Source organism: Saccopteryx leptura, chromosome 8, assembly GCF_036850995.1.
Source record: "Saccopteryx leptura isolate mSacLep1 chromosome 8, mSacLep1_pri_phased_curated, whole genome shotgun sequence".
NCBI lineage: Eukaryota > Metazoa > Chordata > Mammalia > Chiroptera > Emballonuridae > Saccopteryx > Saccopteryx leptura.
The window spans coordinates 66,226,932-66,249,943 of NC_089510.1; the positions used below are offsets into that span (position 1 = coordinate 66,226,932).

General features: G+C 44.6%; 1 protein-coding gene across 2 annotated transcripts in view; it reads right to left on the reverse strand.

Moving 5' to 3' along the window:
• Positions 1–23,012, reverse strand: part of ST6GAL1 (ST6 beta-galactoside alpha-2,6-sialyltransferase 1) — a 180,933-nt gene that overhangs the window by 21,612 nt on the left and 136,309 nt on the right. For both annotated transcript variants that reach the window (XM_066347667.1, XM_066347666.1), the window contains one exon: positions 7,216–7,313. In XM_066347667.1, coding sequence (XP_066203764.1) covers positions 7,216–7,313 — 98 coding nt within the window. The remainder of the gene's footprint in view (positions 1–7,215; positions 7,314–23,012) is intronic.

A 23,012-nucleotide genomic window follows, 5' to 3' on the forward strand; every position in this document is an offset into this window, starting at 1 on the left:
TGGGATGCAGAGGTCCCAGGTTTGAAATCCCATGGTCACAGCTTGAGCGTGGGTTTATCCAGCTTGAGTGCAGAGTCACTGGCTTGAGCATGGGATCAACAAGATAATCCCATCGCCACTGTCTTGAGCCCAAAGGTTGCTGGCTTGAAGCCCAAGGTTGCTGATTTGAACTCAAGGTTGCTGGCTTGAGCAAGGGGTCGCTGGCTTGGCTAGAGCCCCCGGGTCAAAGCACATATGAAAAGCAATCAATGAATAAATAAGGTAATGCAACTATGAGTTGATGCTTCTCATCTCTCTCCCTTCCTCTCTCTCCCTCTCTCTCTCTCTCTCTCTCAAGGATGCCATTGGGCCTTCTTGTCCCATTGTCTTCTCCCTCAGGCCACTGAGCTCAGCAGGGGCTCAGCTGATCCTCAAGAAACCTCCATACCTTTAGGCCAGAATTGAATTTATTTAAAGATGTACATTAAGCCTGGCCTGTGGTGGCACAGTGGATAAAGTGTCGATCTGGAATGCTGAGGTTGCTGGTTCAAAACCCTGGGCTTGCTCAGTCAAGGCACATAGGAGAAACATCCAATGCACAACTAAAGTAAAGCAACTATGAGTTGATAATTCTCACTCCCCTGCTCCTCTCTCTGTAAAATCAATAAATAATATCTTTAAAATGTTTTAAAATAATAATAAAATAAAGATGCAGTTAGCTATATATGGTTTTCCTGTTGACTCTCCTAACAACACCTGGCACATACATGCCTGAATAGATCTGAAACATCACAGTATGAAACCATTCTCTATAAAAAGCTATCTTTGCAATAAGAAAAGTGCCTTTCTGTTTCCCATTGCCTTGTCTCAGCCCAGATGCACAGAAGGCTGTTTGTCATGTACCCTGAGAGAGAGGTAGGCAGCTAAACAGACTCGGGCCCAGCCTCCATCAGGAGGCAGCTGCTGTCAGGAGGAGCTCTGCATGGGGGGAGAGAAGGAGCTGCTCTCGGGCAGAATTCACCAAAGCAACGGCTATCCCCTCAGTGACTTCCGGGCGCCAGCTGCTCTCTGTGTGCAAGGGTGGGACTCGCCTCGCTTATTCACAGAAACAGACGCAAAGTAGCTGGGGTGACCAAGCAGGACAAAAGATGGAGAAGAAAGACAATGAGAAAGGGCAGTGACGGGAAGGTGTTAGTCACAGATCAGTGTCCCAGGAAGCACTGTTGTGGAGTTGCCTCTGACAGAAGTGTTAAAGGGACAGCCCAGAGGCGTGGTGCCCCGTACTGGAAGGAGGGGAAGGGGGGTCTGTGTGCCTGCGGAGGACTGGGAGAGGCTTTCTGGGAAGTGGATAGTGCGGTCACCCCATCCCAGGCCCGGTAGATCTGGAGGAGTAGGGAAGAAATGCTGTGCTCTGAGAAGCCATCACTGTCTGCAGCATACCTTCTCCTTAGCACACTCTCGTTCTCGGAAAGCTGGGTTCATCCATTGTAAGCTGACTATAGACATGCTTACTCAGTCCTGCACAACAGTTTCAATTGACCTCCCCCTCTCCTCCTTCCCACCCACAGGAAAAACAAACAAACAAACCAAAACCTAGTTTTATTCTTTTATTCAGAATTGGCGCTGTTCTGACTTTTCCTCTGAACTGGTTAGAATATCTGCTTGGTTCTCGCATATGAATAAAATAGACTGCTTAACCCATGTTCACTGTTATATCTATACAAAGGTCATGATCTTTTCTCTTAAAAAACCATCCTTTGCCAGAAATCTTACCTCCCTTCTGTTGGGCACCTCCCAAGTGGCCCCAACGCAGTTTACTAAACAGACACAGGCAGGCTTCATCACCATTTACAGAGTACTAGCTGCTGCATACCAGCCTCTGACTCAAATGCTTTACACTTAGTAATCTCATTTGATTCTATGGAGACCCTGCATGGTAACTTTTCTTATCCCCCTTTACAAATGAGGAAACTGAAGCTCAGAAAGTTCAAGCACCTTGTTCTAGTCCCTCACGTAGGAAGTGTGGAGGGAGGAATTTGATTAAAGTCTGTCTCTAAATTCCCAGGCAACCTTACCTTGGCTTTAAATAGAGTTCCAGAATTTTTGTAGGATAGTGTTGGGCAGATAAAATGTATTATGCTCACTTTGTTAAAGATGGCACCACTGCCCACGTGGAGGCCGTTGCCCAGGTGATATTAATGTGTGTCTCTGTGGGCAGGCAGGATCGTTGTAGCCTGGGGCTTGGTTTTGGGATTAAGCCTTTTCTACCCTTTTTGATGTGGGGTGGTACAATCCCATCATGCCTCAGAGAAGTGACTGTATTGGAGACTTCCCTGTTTTGTATATTGGATTAAAGGTTTGGATTTCTACACTATAAAATGGGGGCAGAACGAGAGCTTGCCCTCTTGGTTCCTGGGATGATTAGCATGAGAAAGCAGAGGGAGCAGAGCAGAGAGCAGAAGGAGGCCATGTGGAGTAGGCCAGGAGAAGCAGACAAGATGGCGGAGTGCTGAGTGAGATGCCAGTTTGTGTAGAGTTTGTGTAGAGAGAAGGAAGGAGATGGGGAACTGAGGAGAATAAGGCTGGTGAGCTAGAAACCTTTAATTCTAGGAAACTCGGATAAGTCAGTAGCTTTGTGAGCACTGAATGTGAGTGGGTTTTGGAGCCCAGTGTGTATTTTTACTTGCCCGCCGGGTGCAAGCTAGAATTAAAGACTATGGCCCATCAGTTTTTGGCTCCGCTGTTTCTTTACCGACTGTCCGAATCCAATGCGAACCTGCACGTGAATGGCCATGATGGCGGTTCCTGGCCTTACAGATAGAGATTTCATTCCTCACTAAACACTGTGGAGTGATGCCCAAGAAGTGGGCAACCTCCCCATACTGAGAGAATTTTCAGAGCTCCTGCATGCTCCTTCTCTTTAACGCTGCTGCTGCTGCTGCCTGTTGATCATACCACCCCTAATCAAACAGAGCTTGATTTCTCTGAATTCATGCTCTCCACCCTCAATGTGGCCAGCAGGGCCTGGAAATCCTGCTCCATTCTACTGGTTTACTCCTTACTCCACTCCCTCCAAACACAATTTCAAGCCTTCTTGGCTTAACCCCACTGTACTAAAACCCGTCTTCCCCTCAGCCTCCCCCCAGCATGGCCTTGCATCCTACGGAGCAGAGAAACAGAAGCCCTTTCATCTTCCACTGCAAACTGCCCCCAGCTACATACATCCTTCCCATCGTTCTTCCTCCGACTCCCTCCTGCTGGAGTTCATCCTGGGCTGGGCTTCGGATCAACCCCCTCTACTCTTTCACTTACTTATCTCCTCTTCTTCCTATATTTAGTTTCTCCTTCTATCAGCATAGTGGTTTCTCTTCATTGCATTCATTTTTTTTTAAGTGAGAGTAGGAGAGATAGAGAGACAGACACCCACATGTACCCCGACTGGGATCCACCTTGTAACCACCATCTGGGGCCAATGCTCAAACCAACTGAGCGAAGTTATCCTCAATGCCTGGAGCGATGCTTGGACTAATCAAGCCACTGGAAGAGAAGGGGGAGAGGGAAGAGAAGTAGATGGTTGCTGCTCATCTGTGCCTTGACCAGGGGTTGAACCTGGGACATCCACATGCTGGGCCAACCCTCTGTCCACTGAGCAAACTGGCCAGGGCAAGTTAATTTTTTTAATCGTTCTAAAATATACATAAAATGTATAAGCTGCTGCTTAAGGTCACAAGTGGCATCCATTTTGTTAAAGAAAAATGTACCATTTTTCTTACCACTTTTAAGTATATGGCTCAGTGGCATATAAGTACAGTCACAATGACATATCCATCAACACCATCCACCTCCAGAACTTGATCATCTTCCCAAACTTAAACTCTGTGCCATTAAACACTAACCCCTCCCTCCACCTCTCTCCTCACCAAGCCCTGCAAACCACCATCCTACTCTCTCTATGATTTGACCACTCTAGGTACCTCATATAATTGGATTCATACAGTATTTGTCTTCCGATTGACTCTTAAACATACTCAATTCTCTGCAATCTAAAAAATGAAAGTAACAAAATCTGGCCCTGAGTCCCCCAGCTCTCTACAGCAATTGCCCTTTTCCTCTCCTGCCCAGCAGGGCCAGACTTCTTGAAAAAACTATCCACTTTTCTCTTCCCTATTCACTCTTGCCACCCAGTCCTCCATGCACTCCAGTCTGCCTTCTGGCTGGCTTCAGCACTCTCCCGAAGAGCTGCTGCTTACGGTCACAAGTGGCCCCATTTTGTTAAAGAGAACACAGTGCTTTTCGATCTTCATCTCGACTGGCCTCTCAGCAGCATCTGACAGTGCTGTTTTGCTTCCGCAAAGCCCCTTCATAGGACTTCTCCTTTCCCCTCTCTACACTCCCTCTAGTGCTCAGATTCAGCCCTGCCATTTCATCACCACATAGATGGAGATAATTCACAAACTCTCTTCTCCAGCCCAGACCTCTGCACTGCATGCCAGCCCCATTTGTACAACTGCCTACCTGACACCTCTTCACAGATATCTAAAAGGCAGTTGAGATCAGCCCTATCGAGAACCATATTTTTTATCTCTACCCTCCTCTCCGACCTTAGTCCTTACACAAAACATCTTCAAGTAATTCCAATTTCAGGGACTTCTAGCCAGCCAGCTACACCAGTCACAAACTCATTACACTGGTGGCCCCTCTTCCTTCACTTCTCACATCCAATCCAACCTAAAGCCTGCTGACTGCACATACCAAATAGCTCTCAACTCCAGCCTTTTCTCACATTTATCTTCATTGCTACTATAGTGCAAATACCAGCATCTCTAGTCCAAAGTCCTCCAAGAGCCCCCAAACCAGGGGTCTCAAACTCGGGCCTGCGGGCCGCATGCGGCCCGCCCACCAATTTTGTGCGGCCCACAGACTGGCCCGCAGACTAATCCACGAAGTTTGATTAGTCTGTGGGCCGCACAAAATTGGTGGGCGGGCCGCAAGTTTGAGACCCCTGCTCCAAACTGTGTCTCTCCATTCACTGTAAGACTTCTCATCAGACGGAAGCCAGGGATGTTTACAAAATACAAGTCTGACGGCATGGATGGACATTGAGAATATCATGCTTAGCGAATTACGTAAGATCCAAAAAGTTAAGAACCATATGATTTGATTTCACTCATATGTGAAATATAAAACTGAAAGCAACCAAGAAATGACAGAAAAAGGAAAACTCATAGACACAACAATATGGGTGGTTCCCGGAAGTAAAGGGAGTACAAAAGAATAAAGGGGTCAAATACATAGTGATGGAAGATTCGGCTCTGGGTGGTGAATGCACAAAGCAATATACAGATCATGTATTATATAGAATTGTACAGTGAAGCCTATATAATTTTACGAGCCAATGTCACCCCAATAAATTTAATAAAATTAAAAATACTTAAACTCCAGCCCATGGCTTGGCACCCGCCTCCCTTCAACCTCATCTCTCACTACATAGCACCGTACCCCACCGCACATACACTCCTCTCTTCCAGGTCCTTGGGCCCCGGCTCCCTCCCACATGGCTTTGCCAACGCTGTTGCCTCTTCTTGAAGAGCTCTTATCCCACCCTGCTTGTTTTCTCCTTCTCCTCCTACAGAGCTAAGTATTACCTCCTCACTTTTCCTGACTCCCTGGACTAGGGAAAGTTTCCCTCTTATGGGTTCGGGTAGCACCTTGACCCTCTCTTTTATAGCTCTCCATTGCAGCTTTAAATTTTGTTTGTTTGTTTGTTTTTAATTTTTCTGAAGTTGGAAACGTGGAGGCAGACAGACTCCCGCATGCTCCCAACCGGGATCCACCTGGCATGCCCACCAGGGGGTGATGCTCTGCCCATTTGGGGCACTGCTCTATTGCAACCAGGGCCATTCTAGTGCCTGAGGCAGAGGCCATAGAGCCATCCTCAGCGCCCGGACCAACCTTGCTCCAATGGAGCCTTGGCTGCGGGAGAGGAAGAGAGAGACAGAGAGGAAGGAGGGGGGAGGGGTGGAGAAGCAGATGGACGCTTCTCCTGTGTGCCCTGGCCGGGAATCGAACCCAGGACTCCTGCACGCCAGGCCGACGCTCTTCCACTGAGCCAACCAGCCAGGGCCTTTAAATTTCATTGTATGACTATTTGATTATATCTGTTAGAAACATGAGAACAGGCAGTGGTGGGATTCAAATAATTTAACAACTGGTTCTCTGCCCTAATGACCATTTTAAGTATAAAAAAAAAGATATACTGAAGGGTAGTTTATTATTTCATGCATTTAATACTTAAATAAGAACAATAAAAGAGAAACATAAAACTAGACTATAAGAAAGAGTTTTAAAATATTAATAAAGTCTGACCAGGCGGTGGTGCAGTGGATAGAGCACCAGACTGGGATGCCGAGGACCCAGGTTCAAGACCCCAGATTCAAGACCCTGAGGTTGTCAGCTTGAGCGCGGGCTCATCTGGTTTGAGCAGAAGCTCACCAGCTTGGACCCAAGGTCACTGGCTCAAGCAAAGGGTTACTTGGTCTGCTGAAGGCCTGCGGTCAAGGCACATATGAGAAAGCAATCAATGAACAACTAAGGTGTCGCAATGCACAACGAAAAACTAATGATTGATGCTTCTCATCTCTCTGTTCCTGTCTGTCTGTCCCTGTCTATCCCTCTCTCTGACTCTCTCTCTGCCTCTGTAAAAAAATAAATAAAATAAATTTAAAAAAATAAAATATTAAATAATACCTGACAAAAAACAATAAAACTGTTATTTAAGAGATTTCCATATTGCTTCTTGATTGGCATCTTCTTCACTTGTGATTTTTTTTCACCTATGGACGGAATAAACATTACTATAGGTGCTTAGAATACGCTGTTGCACAGATGAATGTTAAAAAAGAGAAAAGAATGTTAATTTGTGATTTCCACATTGGGTGGCTGCCCAGGCATTCACCTTAGAGAGGACCCTGGTTACAAGTGCCATTTTAACAACCGATTCGCGGAACTCAACAAAGAATTAGATGTCAGTTCTGCCAAACTGGTGTGAACCGGCTGAATCACACCACTGAGAACAGGGCCAAGCCTGTTTTGCTCTGCACTGTATCCTCTACACTCATCTCAGTGTCTGCACACAGAGTCGCTAACATTTACTGGCAGAGGTGCCACGTACTTAATGCTTTGCATGAATTTTCTCCCTTGTTCCTCAAAACAACTCTGTCACAGAAGAAATTTTACCTGAGAGTTTATCAGGCGAATGGTGGTTTTTGTGCCCACATCCTGTTGAAAGTTGGCTGTAGGTGCTCCATTAAACCTCAGGACTGCGTCATGATCATCTATAAATCACAAGGAAATGAGGTGATGAGTACCAACAATAGGCAGAAAGAGAAAAGTTGTGAAGGCAGAGAGGGCAGGAGGAATGGGAGGAGCAAGAGAATAATACTCCCCAATCTTTATTGCATCATGGTACACAGGGAGAAATTACCCTATTTATATGGTGCAATTGGATAAAGTTTATAGGCAGAGGTAGTATCTGCCTGGCCACTGCAAGGGCTATTTAGGTCCATATCATGGCATTTCTGAAACCCATTCAATAAAATCAGTATGCCTAGGCACAGTGGAAAAGAGAACGGGGCCAGTGGAATCACTATTCCAACTACCAAAGGAGCAAACTCATACACTCTTCCGGTATTAAAAGGTCACAGTTCTATCACTGTCAGAAAAATGAAGACTCTACAATAGCTCAGTTTAACCTGCAAGTACAAAGCACCCTATAGCACTCAAGTTTTGCAGTGCTCAGCAAATGAGAAGGATTCACTATGGCATCCAAGACCACCCCCTAAGTATATCATTAGGAACCCGAAGCCCAACAAGAGTCACAAACCTGGCGGTGGCAGAGATAGGACAGCGGTCATAGAGCTAAACTAACCCCATATTTTCTATTTTAAAACAGTTCTTGCCTGGCCTGTGGTGGCGCAGTGGATAAACCTGGAATGCCAAGGTTGCTGGTTCGAAACTCTGGGCTTCCCTGGTCAAGGCACATACCGCAAGCAAGCAATGAACAACTAGCCTGAAACTATGAGTTGTTACTTCCCATTCCATGCTCCCCTTTCTCTCCTGTCTCTGTAAAATCAATAAAGTATTTAAAAAAAAAATAAAATAAAATAAAACAGTTCTTTGTCAGAAACAATGTCCTAACTCCTCAAGATCAAACAAATCACCTTTAAAAACCTACTCACTCCCTTGCTCTAGTCCATGCAGATGTTTAAGGAGAGTTTGGAAGACTTGGAGAAGTTGACTGGCATAGACCAATTTGATGAGGGAGAGAGCTGATGACTTTTAAGATCCACCCTAATCCTAAGCCTCTGTGATCCTTACTTGATCAAGCAAGTTTAGGTTCACCACTGAAATCTGCAAAGATTTAGAAGTCAGTTCAATCTCTGTGGTTCTATTTCTTGGCATGTGGGTTTATTTGGGGTGGTTTTTCATTCACGAAAGTGGCATCAGGAGGAAGGGGGTAGGGGTGGGCATTTGGCTCAAAACAAGATGATCTGAAAGAATAGCCACAGAATTATGCAACGAAAACCTCCTTCTTTATTTCAATTCTAACATATATATGAAACCTCAAGAATCCAGATATCTCCTTCACAAGAACAACCCTATCCTCAATCCTTGGACAAAATATTATCAAAAACAACGGGCCCTGGCCGGTTGGCTCAGCGGTAGAGTGTCGGCCTGGTGTGCGGGGGACCTGGGTTCGATTCCTGGCCAGGGCACATAGGAGAAGCGCCCATTTGCTTCTCCACCCCCGCCCCCTCCTTCCTCTCTGTCTCTCTCTTCTCCTCCCACAGCCAAGGCTCCATTGGAGCAAAGATGGCCCGGGTGCTGGGGATGGCTCCTTGGCCTCTGCCCCAGGCGCTAGAGTGGCTCTGGTCGCGGCAGAGCGACGCCCCGGAGGGGCAGAGCATCGCCCCTGGTGGGCAGAGCGTCGCCCCATGGTGGGCGTGCCGGGTGGATCCCAGTCGGGCGCATGCGGGAGTCTGTCTGACTGTCTCTCTCTGTTTCCAGCTTCAGAAAAATACAAAAAAAAAAAACAACAACGGAAAGTTACATGACATGTGCATAGTCCAACCTTTATCAATTTACAGGGCAGGGACACTGAACTACAAACAGAGCAAGAGGTACATCTTTACACAACTCAGGTTGCAATAAGCTTTCTCAGAATCAGTCCCTGGTTTCACAGGTCACCAGTAGTAATCACAGTAGAACTGTAAACCGATCAGAAACTTTCCTGTTTCACAGGTGAATAAATGATTAATTTGAGATTCTCAATAGGGAATAATGACAAGCTCTAACGGAGTACTAATCAAGTGTTGAATAAAAGGACTATTTACAAAGTTGTAGGTAGAGTTTAAAGAAATGCACAAGGAATGGAACAATACCCCAGGATTGGCGACAGCAGAGAGCCATGACTATGCCTATCTAATGTGGCAAGAGGAGCAGAAGGCCACCTGTTGGGAACTGTGGCCTTTAGAATACGACTACTGCTAATGTCCTGCCAGCTAGAAAGGAATCAATGCCCCAACCTCTCTTTCCTTCTTCCTGCTGACTCCTAGGCCCTAAAGCGGAAAGTTGGAAGAGTGGGACTCAGAAGCAGCCTGTGGTTGCTGTGCCAGGAGACCTGGGACGGGGGTGGGAGTTGGGGGTGGGGACGGACAGAGAGCCCGACCTCACCGGCCTTGTTCTCAGTTCTATACCAGTGTCACTACTGTCCAGTCCCAAATAAAAGCCAGAGGGCAAGGAAGCCCAGTTGACACAGTACCAAATTTCAATTTCCCAGGGCACAAAATCAGACAAGAGTAGAGGGGATTTAGAAGGGCAGAAGGAGAACACCAGCACAGGAGGCTAAAATAGGTCCTGGATGTTCACCATAACAGAAAAGAATTTTTTGTTCATTCAACAAATACTAATTAAGCCATCACTCTCTGCCAGGCATAGTTCTAGGTCTGAAGACAATGGTTGTAAGCAAGAAAGACGAGGTCCTCACCCATGGAGAGCTCATAATTTACTGCAAGGAGAAAAACAGTCAAAAAGCACATAACCTATACTGAGATAGTTACCAGCTGTAATTAACACTATGAGACAAATAAACTGAGGTGTGTAACAGACTCCGCGGAGTCTCCTTCAGATAGGGTGATGATTCAGGGAATGCTTCTGAGATGAGACTCTACGGAGGGCTGGGCCTGGGAAGGACACAATGGTGTCAATACCCAAAAAGAGGCCCCGGCCAGGTAGCTCAGCTGATTAGAGCATAGTCCCCATATGCCAAGGTAGCAGGTTCAATCCCTGGTCAGGGCACATACAAGAATCAACTAATGAATGCATAAATAAGCAGAACAACAAATTGAAGTCTCTCTGTCTCTCTTTCTCTCTCTCCTCCTCCCCTTTCTTTTTCTCTACAAATCAATAAATAAAATTTAAAGAAGACCCAAAGAGAGTAAGGGCTTGGAGGGGGACCGGTGAGAGAGAGAAAGAAGAATAAAAGATGCAGTTAAAGAGGTTGGCAGGAACAAGATCTCACAGGCTAGAGATTAGGTATAAAGTTTGAATTTGATTGAAAAAAAATCAATCATAGACAACTTTAAAATAGGACACTGGCCCTGGCCGGTTGGCTCAGTGGTAGAGCGTCGGCCTGGTGTGTAGAAGTCCCGGGTTCAATTCCCAGCCAGGGCACACAGGAGAGGCGCCCATCTGCTTCTCCACCCCTCCCTCTCTCCTTCCTCTCTGTCTCTCTCTTCCCCTCCCACAGCGAGGCTCCATTGGAGCAAGGATGGCCCGGGCGCTGGGGATGGCTCCTTGGCCTCTGCCTGCCCCAGGCGCTAGAGTGGCTCTGGTCGTGGCAGAGCGACACCCCGTAGGGGCAGAGCATCGCCCCCTGGTGGGCAGAGTGTCGCCCCCTGGTGGGCGTGCCGGATGGATCCCGGTCGGGCGCATGCGGGAGTCTGTCTGACTGTCTCTCTCTGTTTCCAGCTTCAGAAAAATACAAAAAAAAAATAAAAAAAATAAAAATAAAATAGGACACTAAATTGGCTTTATAAGAAAATGGGCCTGACCAGGCGGTGGCGCAGTGGATAGAGCATCGGACTGGGATGCCGAGGACCCAGGTTCGAGACCCCGAGGTCGCCAGCTTGAGCACGGGCTCATCTGGTTTGAGCAGAAGCTCACCAGCTTGGACCCAAGGTCGCTTGCTTGAGCGAGTGGTTACTCGGTTTGCTGAAGGCCCACGGTCAAGGCACATATGAGAAAGCAATCAATGAACAACTAAGGTGTCGCAATGAGCAACGAAAAACTAATGATTGATGTTTCTCATCTCTCTGTTCCTGTCTGTCTATCCCTCTCTCTGACTCTCTCTCTGTCTCTGTTAAAAAAAAAAAAAAAGAAAAGCCAAAAAAAAAGAAAAAAGAAAAAAGAAAATGGGACAAGATCCTTGTTTGCCGAACTGCCCTTTGCTATTGAAAGCTTAAGAGCTATAGCCTGACCAGGGATGGCATAGTGGATAGGATAGAGTGTAGACTTGGGACAGAGGACCCTGCTTTGAAACCCTAAGGTCACCAGCTTGAGTACAAGATAACTGAAATTATCCCAGGATCCCAGGGTCACTGGCTTAAGCTCAAGGTAGTGGCTTGAGTAAGGGGTCAATGGCTCAACTTGAGCCTCCCCTACCCCCACCTCCATCCAGGCCCGTATGGGAAGCGATTAATGAACAACTAAAGTGAAGCAACTATGGGGTGATGCTTATCTCTCTCCTTCTTTCTCTCCCTTCCTGTCTGTCTCAAAAGAAAAAAAAAAAAAAAAAAAAAGTCTAGCAGCTTTAAAACTCAAACAAAACTCCAGAAAATCCCCTAGAGAAACCCACAGAGATGCCAGCAAACAAGCCTTGCAAGAAAGCAAGCTGTAGAAAACAGGCACTGCCACTTCTCTTCAACTTAGCATTAGAGAGCAGAAAAAGATGCAAATTAGAAAAGAAACAATGCACCTTACATATACACAAGAATATAACTACATGTCTAGAAGATTCAACAGAACTATCTCACTAGAAAATTCATAAATAAATAAAAATTCACTGCCTACAGATATAGTAACTCTAAATAGCTGGAAATTACGATGAAAGAAATTTTATAACAATTTGGACTAAACCTTTTTTTTTTTTTAACATTTTCAAATTAGCGTAATGAATCATATGACCATTCGTGGGAGACTACTCTTCCTCTGGTTAAGGAAACTAGACATATAGGTCAGAGTTGGCAAACTATGAGCTGATCCATTCTTTGTTTCTGCAAAGTTTTACTGGAACACAGCCAGGCCCACTCATTTAATACTGCCTATTGCTGCTTTTGTATTACAACAGCAGTGTTGAGTAGTTGTGAAAAATACTGCATGGTTTCAAAACCAAATACATTTACTCTCTGGCCCATTACAGAAAAAGTTTGCTGAGCCCTGACATAAAACAATCACGCTCTCTGAGTTCCTCAGTCACGGGGTATCTCTCCCTAGTCCTTGCTCTGCCAAAGAACTCCACCTGCCCAAGCTCCATACCCCTTTGCCCTCCATCACACGGTCCCCTCCTGGTCTGCCTCCAGCCCTTCTCTCTGGCCTTTTTTTTTTTTTTTTTTTTTTTTGGTCTGTTTGACCTTGCTCTTTCCCTGTCCTTTAAATGTAAACTACTTTGTAGGTTTTCTGGTCAACCCTCCTTCTTGGACTACAACTATCACCTCGATATAAATGACTCCTAAATCTGACCTCGGACCCTGACCTTTCTCCAAAAAACAAAATCCAACTATATAGATGTCTACCCAGGGAGATCCACAGATACTTCACACTCAGCACAGCCAAGATAACCTGTCCTCTCTAGATGCATGCTCCCCTATGTTACAGCCAGCGCCCAGGCTAGAAACTCTGGCTTCTGCCTCTCGATCAAGGTCATTTCTAATTAGACACCAAGTTCTATGTCTTCTACCCCACGATGCCTCTCAAATCAGACCTGCTCTTTCAACTGCCACTATCACTGCTCAGACAGGCCTACCCCATATCACCAGACTGTGGCAACAGTCCTTGAGAAAGACTTATCAGGGAGATGATACAGCAGTCCCCCTAGAGAAGGAGACTCAGAGTGAGAACATACATGATTCCATTATTCACTTGCTCAAAAGTCTTCTAGGGCTCACTGTGACTGAAAAAATGAAACCCAGTGTCCTTATGCTACCAGAAAGAAGACCTGGCCCTTAGCATGATTGCCTGTGGCCAGCCAGTGGTGTGTAGGTTCTTGTCTTCAAGCAAGAAAGATTTCGCATGAGTCCAGGTGATTTTCAGAGTAAAGCTGGGAACAGTGAAACAAAGAAGGGCTTAGGATAGAACAAGCAACAGGAGATAGACTAGGCAAGACTGCTTTGCTGTTGGTTTAATTTTTAATTATTGATTTGAGAAAGAAAATAAACATCTATCTGTTATTCCACTTATTTATATATTCATTGGTTGATTCTTGTCTATGCCCCGACGGGGAATCAAATCCCTAACCTTGGTATATCAGGACAACGCTCAAACCAACTGAACTACCCAGCAAGGGCTGTCAGGGCCACTTGGGTTTTCTGGAAATATTATAGGAAAAAAATGAGCCCAGCAGGGGTGCTTTTTGGTTTGTTGAGAATCAGAGGATAGACAAAGCAACAGGAGAGAGCCTAGGTGGGGCTGCTCCGGTTCACTGGGAAGTCAGAGAGAAGGGGCCTTGGAGACAGGCTCAGGGGCTGAGCCTGGGAGGAGCTGCCGCTGACCATTGCTCCCCTGGTTGCAAGTCTGGTGGGGTCCCTTAGAGCAGTGGTCCCCAAATCCCGGGCCGTGGACTGGTACCAGTCCGTGGGCCATTTGGTACTGGTCCGTAGTGAAAGAATAAATAACTTACATTATTTCCGTTTTATTTAGATTTAAGTCTGAACGATGTTTTATTTTTTTTAAAATGACCAGATTCCCTCTGTTACATCCGTCTAAGACTCACTCTTGATGCTTGTCTTGGTCACGTGATACATTTATCCGTCCCACCCTAAAGGCCGGTCCATGAAAATATTTTCTGACATTAAACCGGTCTGTGGCCCAAAAAAGGTTGGGGACCACTGCCTTAGAGTTTAGGAGATGCAGGCCTGTGGGAGAAGAGGAGGGGAAGGGAAAGGCACTGGGTCCTTTGTTTTGAGACTTTTTAAAGACTAGGAATTTAGAGGAGGTCTTAGGGGAAACCCCAGTAGAATATTCATCAGCTTTTTCAGGTGTGCCCTTTCAGGGTCACGGTCTCCACTGATTGCTCAGTGCCAGAGCAGGGTTATTAGTCCTGGCATCACCCACCTGGTTTTGCTGTTATTCTGGGCCTGGAGTGAAATACACCTGAAGCCTAGGTGTTCTCTTTAGGGAGGTGACTGACGCTGCACCTGGCTGTAAATTGCTCAGCTAGTTTGGCTATTGTCTCAGTTCCCCATGCTTCTGCTCAGGAATTTTCCTAGATTCTTACTATCCTGCCTCATTCCCCACTATCAGAGACTTCCGTCCCTGAAATGTTTTACGGGGTGATGAGGGAGGAGGGTGTCTTCAATAACTACTTCCTGCTGAGAAGGGTTATGGCCAGTGGTGGGATATAATTTAACAACTGGTTCTCTGCCATAATGACTATTTTAAGTATAAAAAAAGATATAGCAGCCTGACCTGTGGTGGCGTAGTGGATAAAGCGTCAACCTGGAAACGCTGAGGTTGCCGGTTCAAAACCCTGGGCTTGCCTGGTCAAGGCACATACGGGAGTTGATGCTTCCTGCTCCTCCCCCCTTCTCTCTCTCTCTCTCTCTCTCTCTCTCTCTCTCTTTCTCTCCCCCCTCTCTATAATGAATAAAATCTTAAAAAAAAAAAAAGATATACCAAAAGGTAGTTTATTATTTCATTCATTTAATACTTAAATAAAAATAAAACAGGTACACAAAACTAGATTATAAGGAAGTTTTAAAATATAAAATATCAGTATTAAATAATACCTGACAAAATAAAACATTTAAGATATTTCCATATTGCTTCTCAATTGGCATCCTCACTAGCAATTTTTTCACCTATGTACAGAATGAACACTACTAAGGGCACTTAGAATACACGGCTACACAGATAAACGTTAAAAAGAGTAAGGAAGCCCTGGCTGGTTGGCTCAGTGGTAGAGCATTGGCCTGGAGTGTGGAAGTCCCAGGTTTGATTCCCAGTCAGGGCACACAGGAGAAGTGATCATCTGATTCTCTACCCTTTCCCCTTCTTTCTCTCTCTCTTTCTCTCTCTTCTCCTCCCATAGCCACGGCTCAAATGGTTTGAGCAAGTTGGCCCTCAGCACTGAGGATGGCTCTGTGGCTTCACCTCAGGCACTAATATAGCCCAGTTGCTGAGCAATGGAGCAGTGGCCCCAGATGGACAGAACATCGCTCAGTAGGGGGCTTGCCACATGGATCCTCGTTGGAGTGCATGCGGGAGTCTGTCTGTCTGCCTCCCTGCCTCTCACTTAATTTTGTGGGGTTTTTTCGTTTGTTTGTTTTTTTGGTTTTTTGTATTTTTCTGAAGCCGGAAACGGGGAGAGACAGTCAGACAGACTCCCGCATGCGCCCGACCAGGATCCACCCAGCACACCCACCAGGGGCGAAGCTCTGCTCACCAGGGGGCCATGCTCTGCCCCTCCCGGGCGTCGCTCTGTTGCAACCAGAGCCACTCCAGCGCCTGGGGCAGAGGCCAAGGAGCCATCCCCAGCGCCCAGGCCATCCTTGCTCCAATGGAGCCTCGCTGCGGGAGGGGAAGAGAGAGACAGAGAGGAAGGAGAGGGGGAGGGGTGGAGAAGCAGATGGGCACTTCTCCTGTGTGCCCTGGCTGGGAATTCTGCTCGCCAGGCCAACGCTCTACCACTGAGCCAACTGGCCAGGGCCTCTCACTTAATTTTTTTTAAAAAAGAATAAAGAATGTAAATTTGTGATTTCCACATTGGGTGGCTGCCCGGGTGCCCACCTTAGAGAGAACCCTAATTACAAGTGCCATTTTAACCACCGGTTCACTGAACTCAACAAAAAATTAGGTATTAGTTCTGCCAAACAGGTACAAACTGGCTGAATCTCACCACTGGTTATGGCCCCTGTTTGTACAGGGTACGGAAATCTCTCCCTGCCTGATCTAAGAGAAACAAGGGAATGAGATCTGAGACTGGAACTGAGGGGCTGTTAGCTGATTCTTCCAAAGTAGGGATGGGCCAGGATCCCTGAACCACCATCATTTTTGATATGAAATTGTATCCTAAAGGAGACAAATTTCACAAGGTTGCAAAGGCATGGCGTGAAAATGAAAAGAATTAGCCTGACCAGGTGGTGGCGCAGTGGATGGAACATCAAACTGGGATGCAGAGGACCCAGGTTCAAAACTCCAAGGTCACCAGCTTGAGCGCAGGCTTATCTGGTTTAAGCACAGCTCACCAGCTTGAGCCCAAGGTTGCTGGCCTGAGCAAGGGGCACTCAGTCTACTGTAGCCCCCCCCCCCCAATCAAGGCACATATGAGAAAGCAATCAAGGAACAACTAAGGTGCCACAACAAAAAATTGATGCTTCTCATCTCTCTCCCTTCCTGTCTGTCTGTCTCTATCTGTCCCTCTCTGTCTCTGTCACAAAAAACAAAAGAGAGAGAGAGAGAGAGAGAGAGAGAGAGAGAGAGAGAGAGAGAGAAGCATTATAGTAACTAAAGGTCTAAGAAGAGGTAAAAACCAGGTGATAGAGAGAGGGACTGACTTTACAGTGACCCAGATTAGGATGGTGGAGGTGCTTCCCTGGATGAAGGTGTGTCACCTGCCTGAAGCCCTTTTGTTTACTATATACTTAATTCGAATTAGGCTAGGGGGAACATCCTAAAGTTTCCTTCCGGAAGTAGGTATTTTTTTCCGGTCTGAACCTTTTGGGCAGGAAAAGGAAAGCAGTCCCTTTAATACTACCCTTTTAAATAATAAAGATTTACATTACAGAAGCAAAATTGGTAGATTGTCTGTATTTCATTGATTCAATTATGTAGCCCTAAAAATAAGTCAGTTTAGTTAAATTGTTGATGCTCACTTCAGGGGGCGATGATGCCAAAGTGAGATCTATATTGTGTAAATAAGCCATCAAGTATTTAATAAGGGGTATGTCTATAAAAACAGAAGGAAAATCAAAGGTGAATAATCACAGCAAATTATATACTAGTTTCTTGTAAGGCTGTCAGTTGAGAAGATTGTTAGATGTAAGGCTCAAAGTTCCTTTTGATGGAATGAAAACGAGCGGCGACAACCTGATAGATCCTCTTTATCTGCAGTTTGAGTATCTCTGGTGATGTCCTCAGATGATGGGTGAATTCTGTATGGCTTACACTGCATCAGTAGTTCTCAATTATTCCAACTCAAAAGGACAGGAGAGAAATGAAACAGTAGTTTGAAAGAAAACTACAAAAATTCAGGATCCAATTCAGTCTGTAGGTGAAAAATAAAACTAACTAGAGTCTGATACACAAAATTAGGTATTATAGATTCTACTGAAACACAATTTTTTATCTCTAAAATCACCCTCATTTTTATCAAAGATAGCCAAATCAAGACTATTTACTGCATTAAGTCCAGTTTCAATTTGGCCTGATTATTTGCATAGACATGACAAGAATTGATCATACAGGCTCTTTAAAATCTTCTTTGCTGGAATTTCATAAGGAATCTTTTGACTGAGCTTCAATTAGCCCCTCAGGATGAAGAAGCCAAGCCACACCGTAGCCATCAGATTTGCCTACAATACCCATCTATTTGGGTGAATTCCTCAAATTCTCGAGGTTCCCAAAAGTGTGTTAAGGTTCTTCCTGTGCCATCTCCCAGGAAAGTGACCTTCATTCCTCGCCTGGAAAGACTGCCTTAAACCACATGAATAAGCAAGGTGCCAGGCTATTTCTTCACTGCATACCAGGCTTTTACCAGCTTCAAAAGTCAATCTTAATTCCTTAAAGCTTTCTGGTGACATCCAGAGACTAGCCATGTCTTTCTCAAACATGACATTCCGGTCAAAGTCTTGGTTAATAAAACCACAACTGGAAACTGGTTTTATGTGTCCTATTATAAAGAGAACAGATTCGACCTGTGGTGGCGCAGTGGATAAAGCGTCGACCTGGAAATGCTGAGGTCGCCGGTTCGAAACCCTGGGCTTGCCTGGTCAGGGCACATATGAGAGTTGATGCTTCCAGCTCCTCCCCCCTGTCTCTCTCTCTCTCCTCTCTAAAATAAAAAATTAAAAAAAAAAAAAAAAGAGAGAACAGATTCTTATTGGATTCATGCAAACAAACATATTGCTATAAAAATTATAATACTCACTAAGAGTTGCCAAATTCTGGAAGGATTAGGTAAGAAGAAAAATGTGGATGCTTCAGTATTATTTACTAGGGTATAATTTACCAAATTGCTCTAGGGAAAAAAACATGTTTTCTTATACCTAGAAAATAAAAATATTTAAAATCAGCAATATTTTGAACAAAGTTATAAGAATAATTATCCTCAGTTCATTCAGTCCATATAATCAATTTTTGTTTAACCCTATAATTTGCCAGTATTTCCATAAATCCAGTAATTCCTTTGAGTTCTATAAATCTGAATTTGATTCAAAGACCTGACCTGCTAATCAAATGTCAAAATAACCTGGAGATGTTTTCTCTGAACCTACGTACCCTGACTGATCTATGTCACCCCATTAAAAGAATAAAATTTTTAAAAAAGGAGTTGAATTAAAAAAAAAAGACCTGACCTGCTTAGAAATCTGTAATTTATCTATTTCTTAAATTTTTATTTATTGATCTTAAAGTGAGAGGACGGGAGAAAGAGAGAGACAGAAACATAGATCTGTTCCGGTGTGTGCTTTGACTGGGGACCAAACCAGCAACCTTTTCATAACAGGATGATACTCTAATCAACTAAGCTATAATTTATCTTAAAAAAAAAAAAGGTCTGACCTGTGATGGTGCAGTGGATAGAGAGTCAACCTGGAATGCTAAGGTTGCCAGTTAGAAACCTTGGGTTTGCCCAGTCAAGGCACATATAAATTGATGCTTCTGGCTCCTCCTCCCCCCCCCCCTCTCTCAAAATGATAAATAAAATCTTTTTTAAAAAATCTGTAAATTAGAGTAAGTCAGAGTAATTTTCATGGATTTTTCTAAAGATGTAACATATTTGCAAACACACCAGAGTAAAATAATGACTACAAATGACTAAACTTAAAATAACATGGTTATCGATTTGATTATAATGCAATTGCTAGTCTGACCAGGCGGTGGCGCAGTGGATAGAGCGTCGGACTGGGATGTGGAAGGACCCAGGTTCGAGACCCCGAGGTCGCCAGCTTGAGTGCGGGCTCATCTGGCTTGAGCAAAAGCTCACCAGCTTGGACCCAGTGTTGCTGGCTCCAGCAAGGGGTTACTCAGTCTGCTGAAGGCCCGCGGTCAAGGCACATATGAGAAAGCAATCAATGAACAGCTAAGAAGTCACAATGTGCAACGAAAAACTAATGATTGATGCTTCTCATCTGTCTCCATTCCTGTCTGTCTGTCCCTGTCTATCCCTCTGACTCTCTCTGTCTGTCTCTGTAAAAAAATAAATTAATTAAAAAAATAAATAAATAATGCAATTGCTAGAAGAACTTTGCTTTTCTGTAAGATACAACATTCCAAGATAATTAGAACAACAAATAAAAAGTATATCAGAACTTTGCAGACTCCCGGAGATGTTTACATATGTCTATAATATTCCTTTTAATAAATAAATAAATAACATAGTTATTATATATATATATATATATATTTAGTGAGAGGAGGAGGGGAGGCAGCAACAGACTCCAGCATGCACCCCTACTAGGATCCCCTGGCATGCCCACTAGGGGGCGATGCTCTGCCCATCTGGGGCCCTTGCTCTGTTGCAACTGGAGCCATTTTTTCTTTTTTTCTTTTTTCTTTTTTTGTGTGACAGAGACAGAGAGAGGGAGAGATAGGGACAGACAGACAGGAAGAGAGAGAGAGATGAGCAACTGAAGCCATTTTTTTTTTTTGGAGCCATTTTTTTAGTGCCTTAGGCAGAGGCCATGGAGCTATCCTCAGCACCCAGGGTCAACTCGCTCTAATTGAGCCATGGCTGCAGGAGGGGAGGAGAAGAGAGACAGAGAGAGAGAAAAGCGAGAGGGGGAGGGGTGGAGAAGCAGATGGGCACTTCTTCAGTGTGCCCTGACTGGGAATCGAACCCTAGACATCCACATGCTGGGCCAATGCTCTACCACTGAACAAACTGGTCAGGGCCTTATTTATTTATATTTTATTTGATAAAGCTTCCCATGTACTATAACCATATCAAATAGGCCTTATTAGTTTAAGATTTCTCTTTTGTAAGGAGAAAGAGCAAGTCCTTGAGGTATTCCAGGACCCACTGGAATAACTCAGTCATTTCTAGGTTTAAGAAAAAGGCTTTTAAAATTCAAACCTTGAGAAAGTTGTCAGACATACTTAACCAAAAGCTCGTAACATAAACTTTTTGTAAACCTAGGTAAACAAACATATTTTATGTAATAACTCTACAAGACATCAATAAAACTTAAACCAGTTTTAATATCAAATATTTTGTCCAGACCACAGGATCCTGTTCAATCTATATAAGCATTTAATCTCTGTAGGTCAATAAAATAGTAGACACTAGTTACGCCAATCAGAAGCTGAAAACGCACCACATATAACACAGATGAACACATACCACATAAAGACCATACACATAACCCGAATTATTAATATTTGTAGGGAAGGCACAGGATTTTCTTTTTTCATTTGTTCTTGATAACACTTAAAAATGCTGAAAAGGAAAGGAAAGATCATACAGGGGCAATTTCAGCAATTTAAGATTTTAAAGTGGAACCTTTTTTTTTTTCTTTAGTTACCTCAGCCTTGTTTTCTTTCCTCACTACCCAACAGGAAGGTCTGTTGAGGCCCTCAATGAAAGCTTCAAGGGCTGTGAATAAGCAGTGGAAACAAAGTCTCGGCTCCAATCCAAGGAATTAAGTAAGCAAAAGGAAAGAGCCTAGGTGGGGCTGCTTTGGCTCACTAAGAAATAAGTCATAGGAAAAGAAATGAGCTAAGGCAGGGCTGCTAGTGGCTCAATGAAAAGTCATAGGAAAAAGAGAGAGAGAGAGAGAGAAGGAGAGAGAAAGTGACAGTAGATAATAAATGCTAGATAAGAGGACTGGGAGTTACAGTAAAATCACAATAGTAGCATCTTCCAGGGTCCCTAATAGAGAGAGAAAAATGAATGTCCTGTAGATGTATGACAGTAGATGTCCTGGGAATGGATTCACCCTGCACACACAAGGAATTCAACTTTACACTGGCAAATGGCCGGGAGGAGGGGGGGTGCGGGGGGGGGGGGGGAGTCAGGGATGGTCATGTGGGCGGGTGAGTCCGTGTCCAGAGGGCAGGTTTACCTTCCATCTCAGCATAGACTAGACGTGCTATGATGAAGGACTGACAGGTAGGATTACCCCACACCCGATGATAAGAGAGAGTGGAATGAAAACAACCCCAGGTTCCACCAGAGTCATCACCGGAGAGGAATCAGGTGGGGGAAGGGGGAATGGAGCCTGACTGGAGTTCCTTTTTACAGCTTTCCTAGTCCCTTCTAGTTGACTCCTTCTTACCCATTCAGAAATAACCAGCCTTGGAACGACTCACTCTCCTCCTTTTCCCTTGAAAAGTACCTCCATACCTGTGCCTTCTATTACCAAAACCATACAATTTCCTGTCAGCTTAAGTAGACCGTTTCACTCTTCGAAAACTTAATATCCAATGATAACCAAAAAGTAAGAACCAGCATTCCTTATACTGAACTTTTATGAACATTTTTCACAACATTTAGATAAGCTCCTCTATTGGCAAACTGTCACTTTCAAGAAACATACTTGTAATAACGTTTAAGATATTCCTTAACAGCTCTAAATCTATTTTCTAGCTTTTTTGTAATAAAAAGCCAAAAGTTGGTAAATTTAAGACTTGTCTAGCAATCAGCACTTCAGTATATTTCAAATATCAAGATATTCAATAACTTTTATCAAAATTCACTAACTTAGAGCCTGACCAGGCGGTGGCGCAGTGGATAAAGTGTTGGACTGGGATGAGGAAGGACCCAGGTTCGAGACCCTGAGGTTGCCAGCTTGAGCGCGGGCTCACCTGGCTTGAGCAAAAAGCTCACCAGCTTGGACCCAAGGTCGCTGGCTCCAGCAAGGGGTTACTCGGTCTGCTGTAGGCCCCCGGTCAAGGCACATAGAGCAATTAATGAACCACGAAGGTGTCACAACGAAAAACTGATGATTGATGCTTCTCATCTCTCTCCATTCCTGTCTGTCTGTCCCTATCTATCCCTCTCTCTGACTCTCTCTCTGTCCCTGTTTTAAAAAAAAATCACTAACTTAGAAAGGAACAGCTGAAATAAGTGAAATTAACTGTCTCAGATATGGCTAAGGTTTTTCAACCCTTTTAATAGATTTACCTGCATTTTAAGATGGCCCAAATAAGAGTTCTTGAAGATGACCAGGCATTTGAGTTTCTAAGGTATAGGAAAAGAAAAACAAGCTCCTCTAGAAGGACTTTGGTTTCATAGAGCCAATTATCTATTAAGTCTTTAAAGTGCCTGACCAGGTGGTGGCACAGGGGGTATAGAGAGATGAACTGGGATATGGCGAACCCAGGTTCAAGACCCTGAGGTCACCAGCTTGAAGGCGGGCTCATCTGGTTTGAGTAAAGTTCACCAGCTTGGACCCAAGGCTGTTGGCTTGAGCAAGGGGTTCCTCAGTCTGCTGTAGCCCCATGGTCAAGGCACATATGAGAAAGCAATCAATGAACAACTGAGGTGTCACAATGAAAAACTGATGATTGATGCTTCTCATCTCTCTCCATTCCTGTCTGTC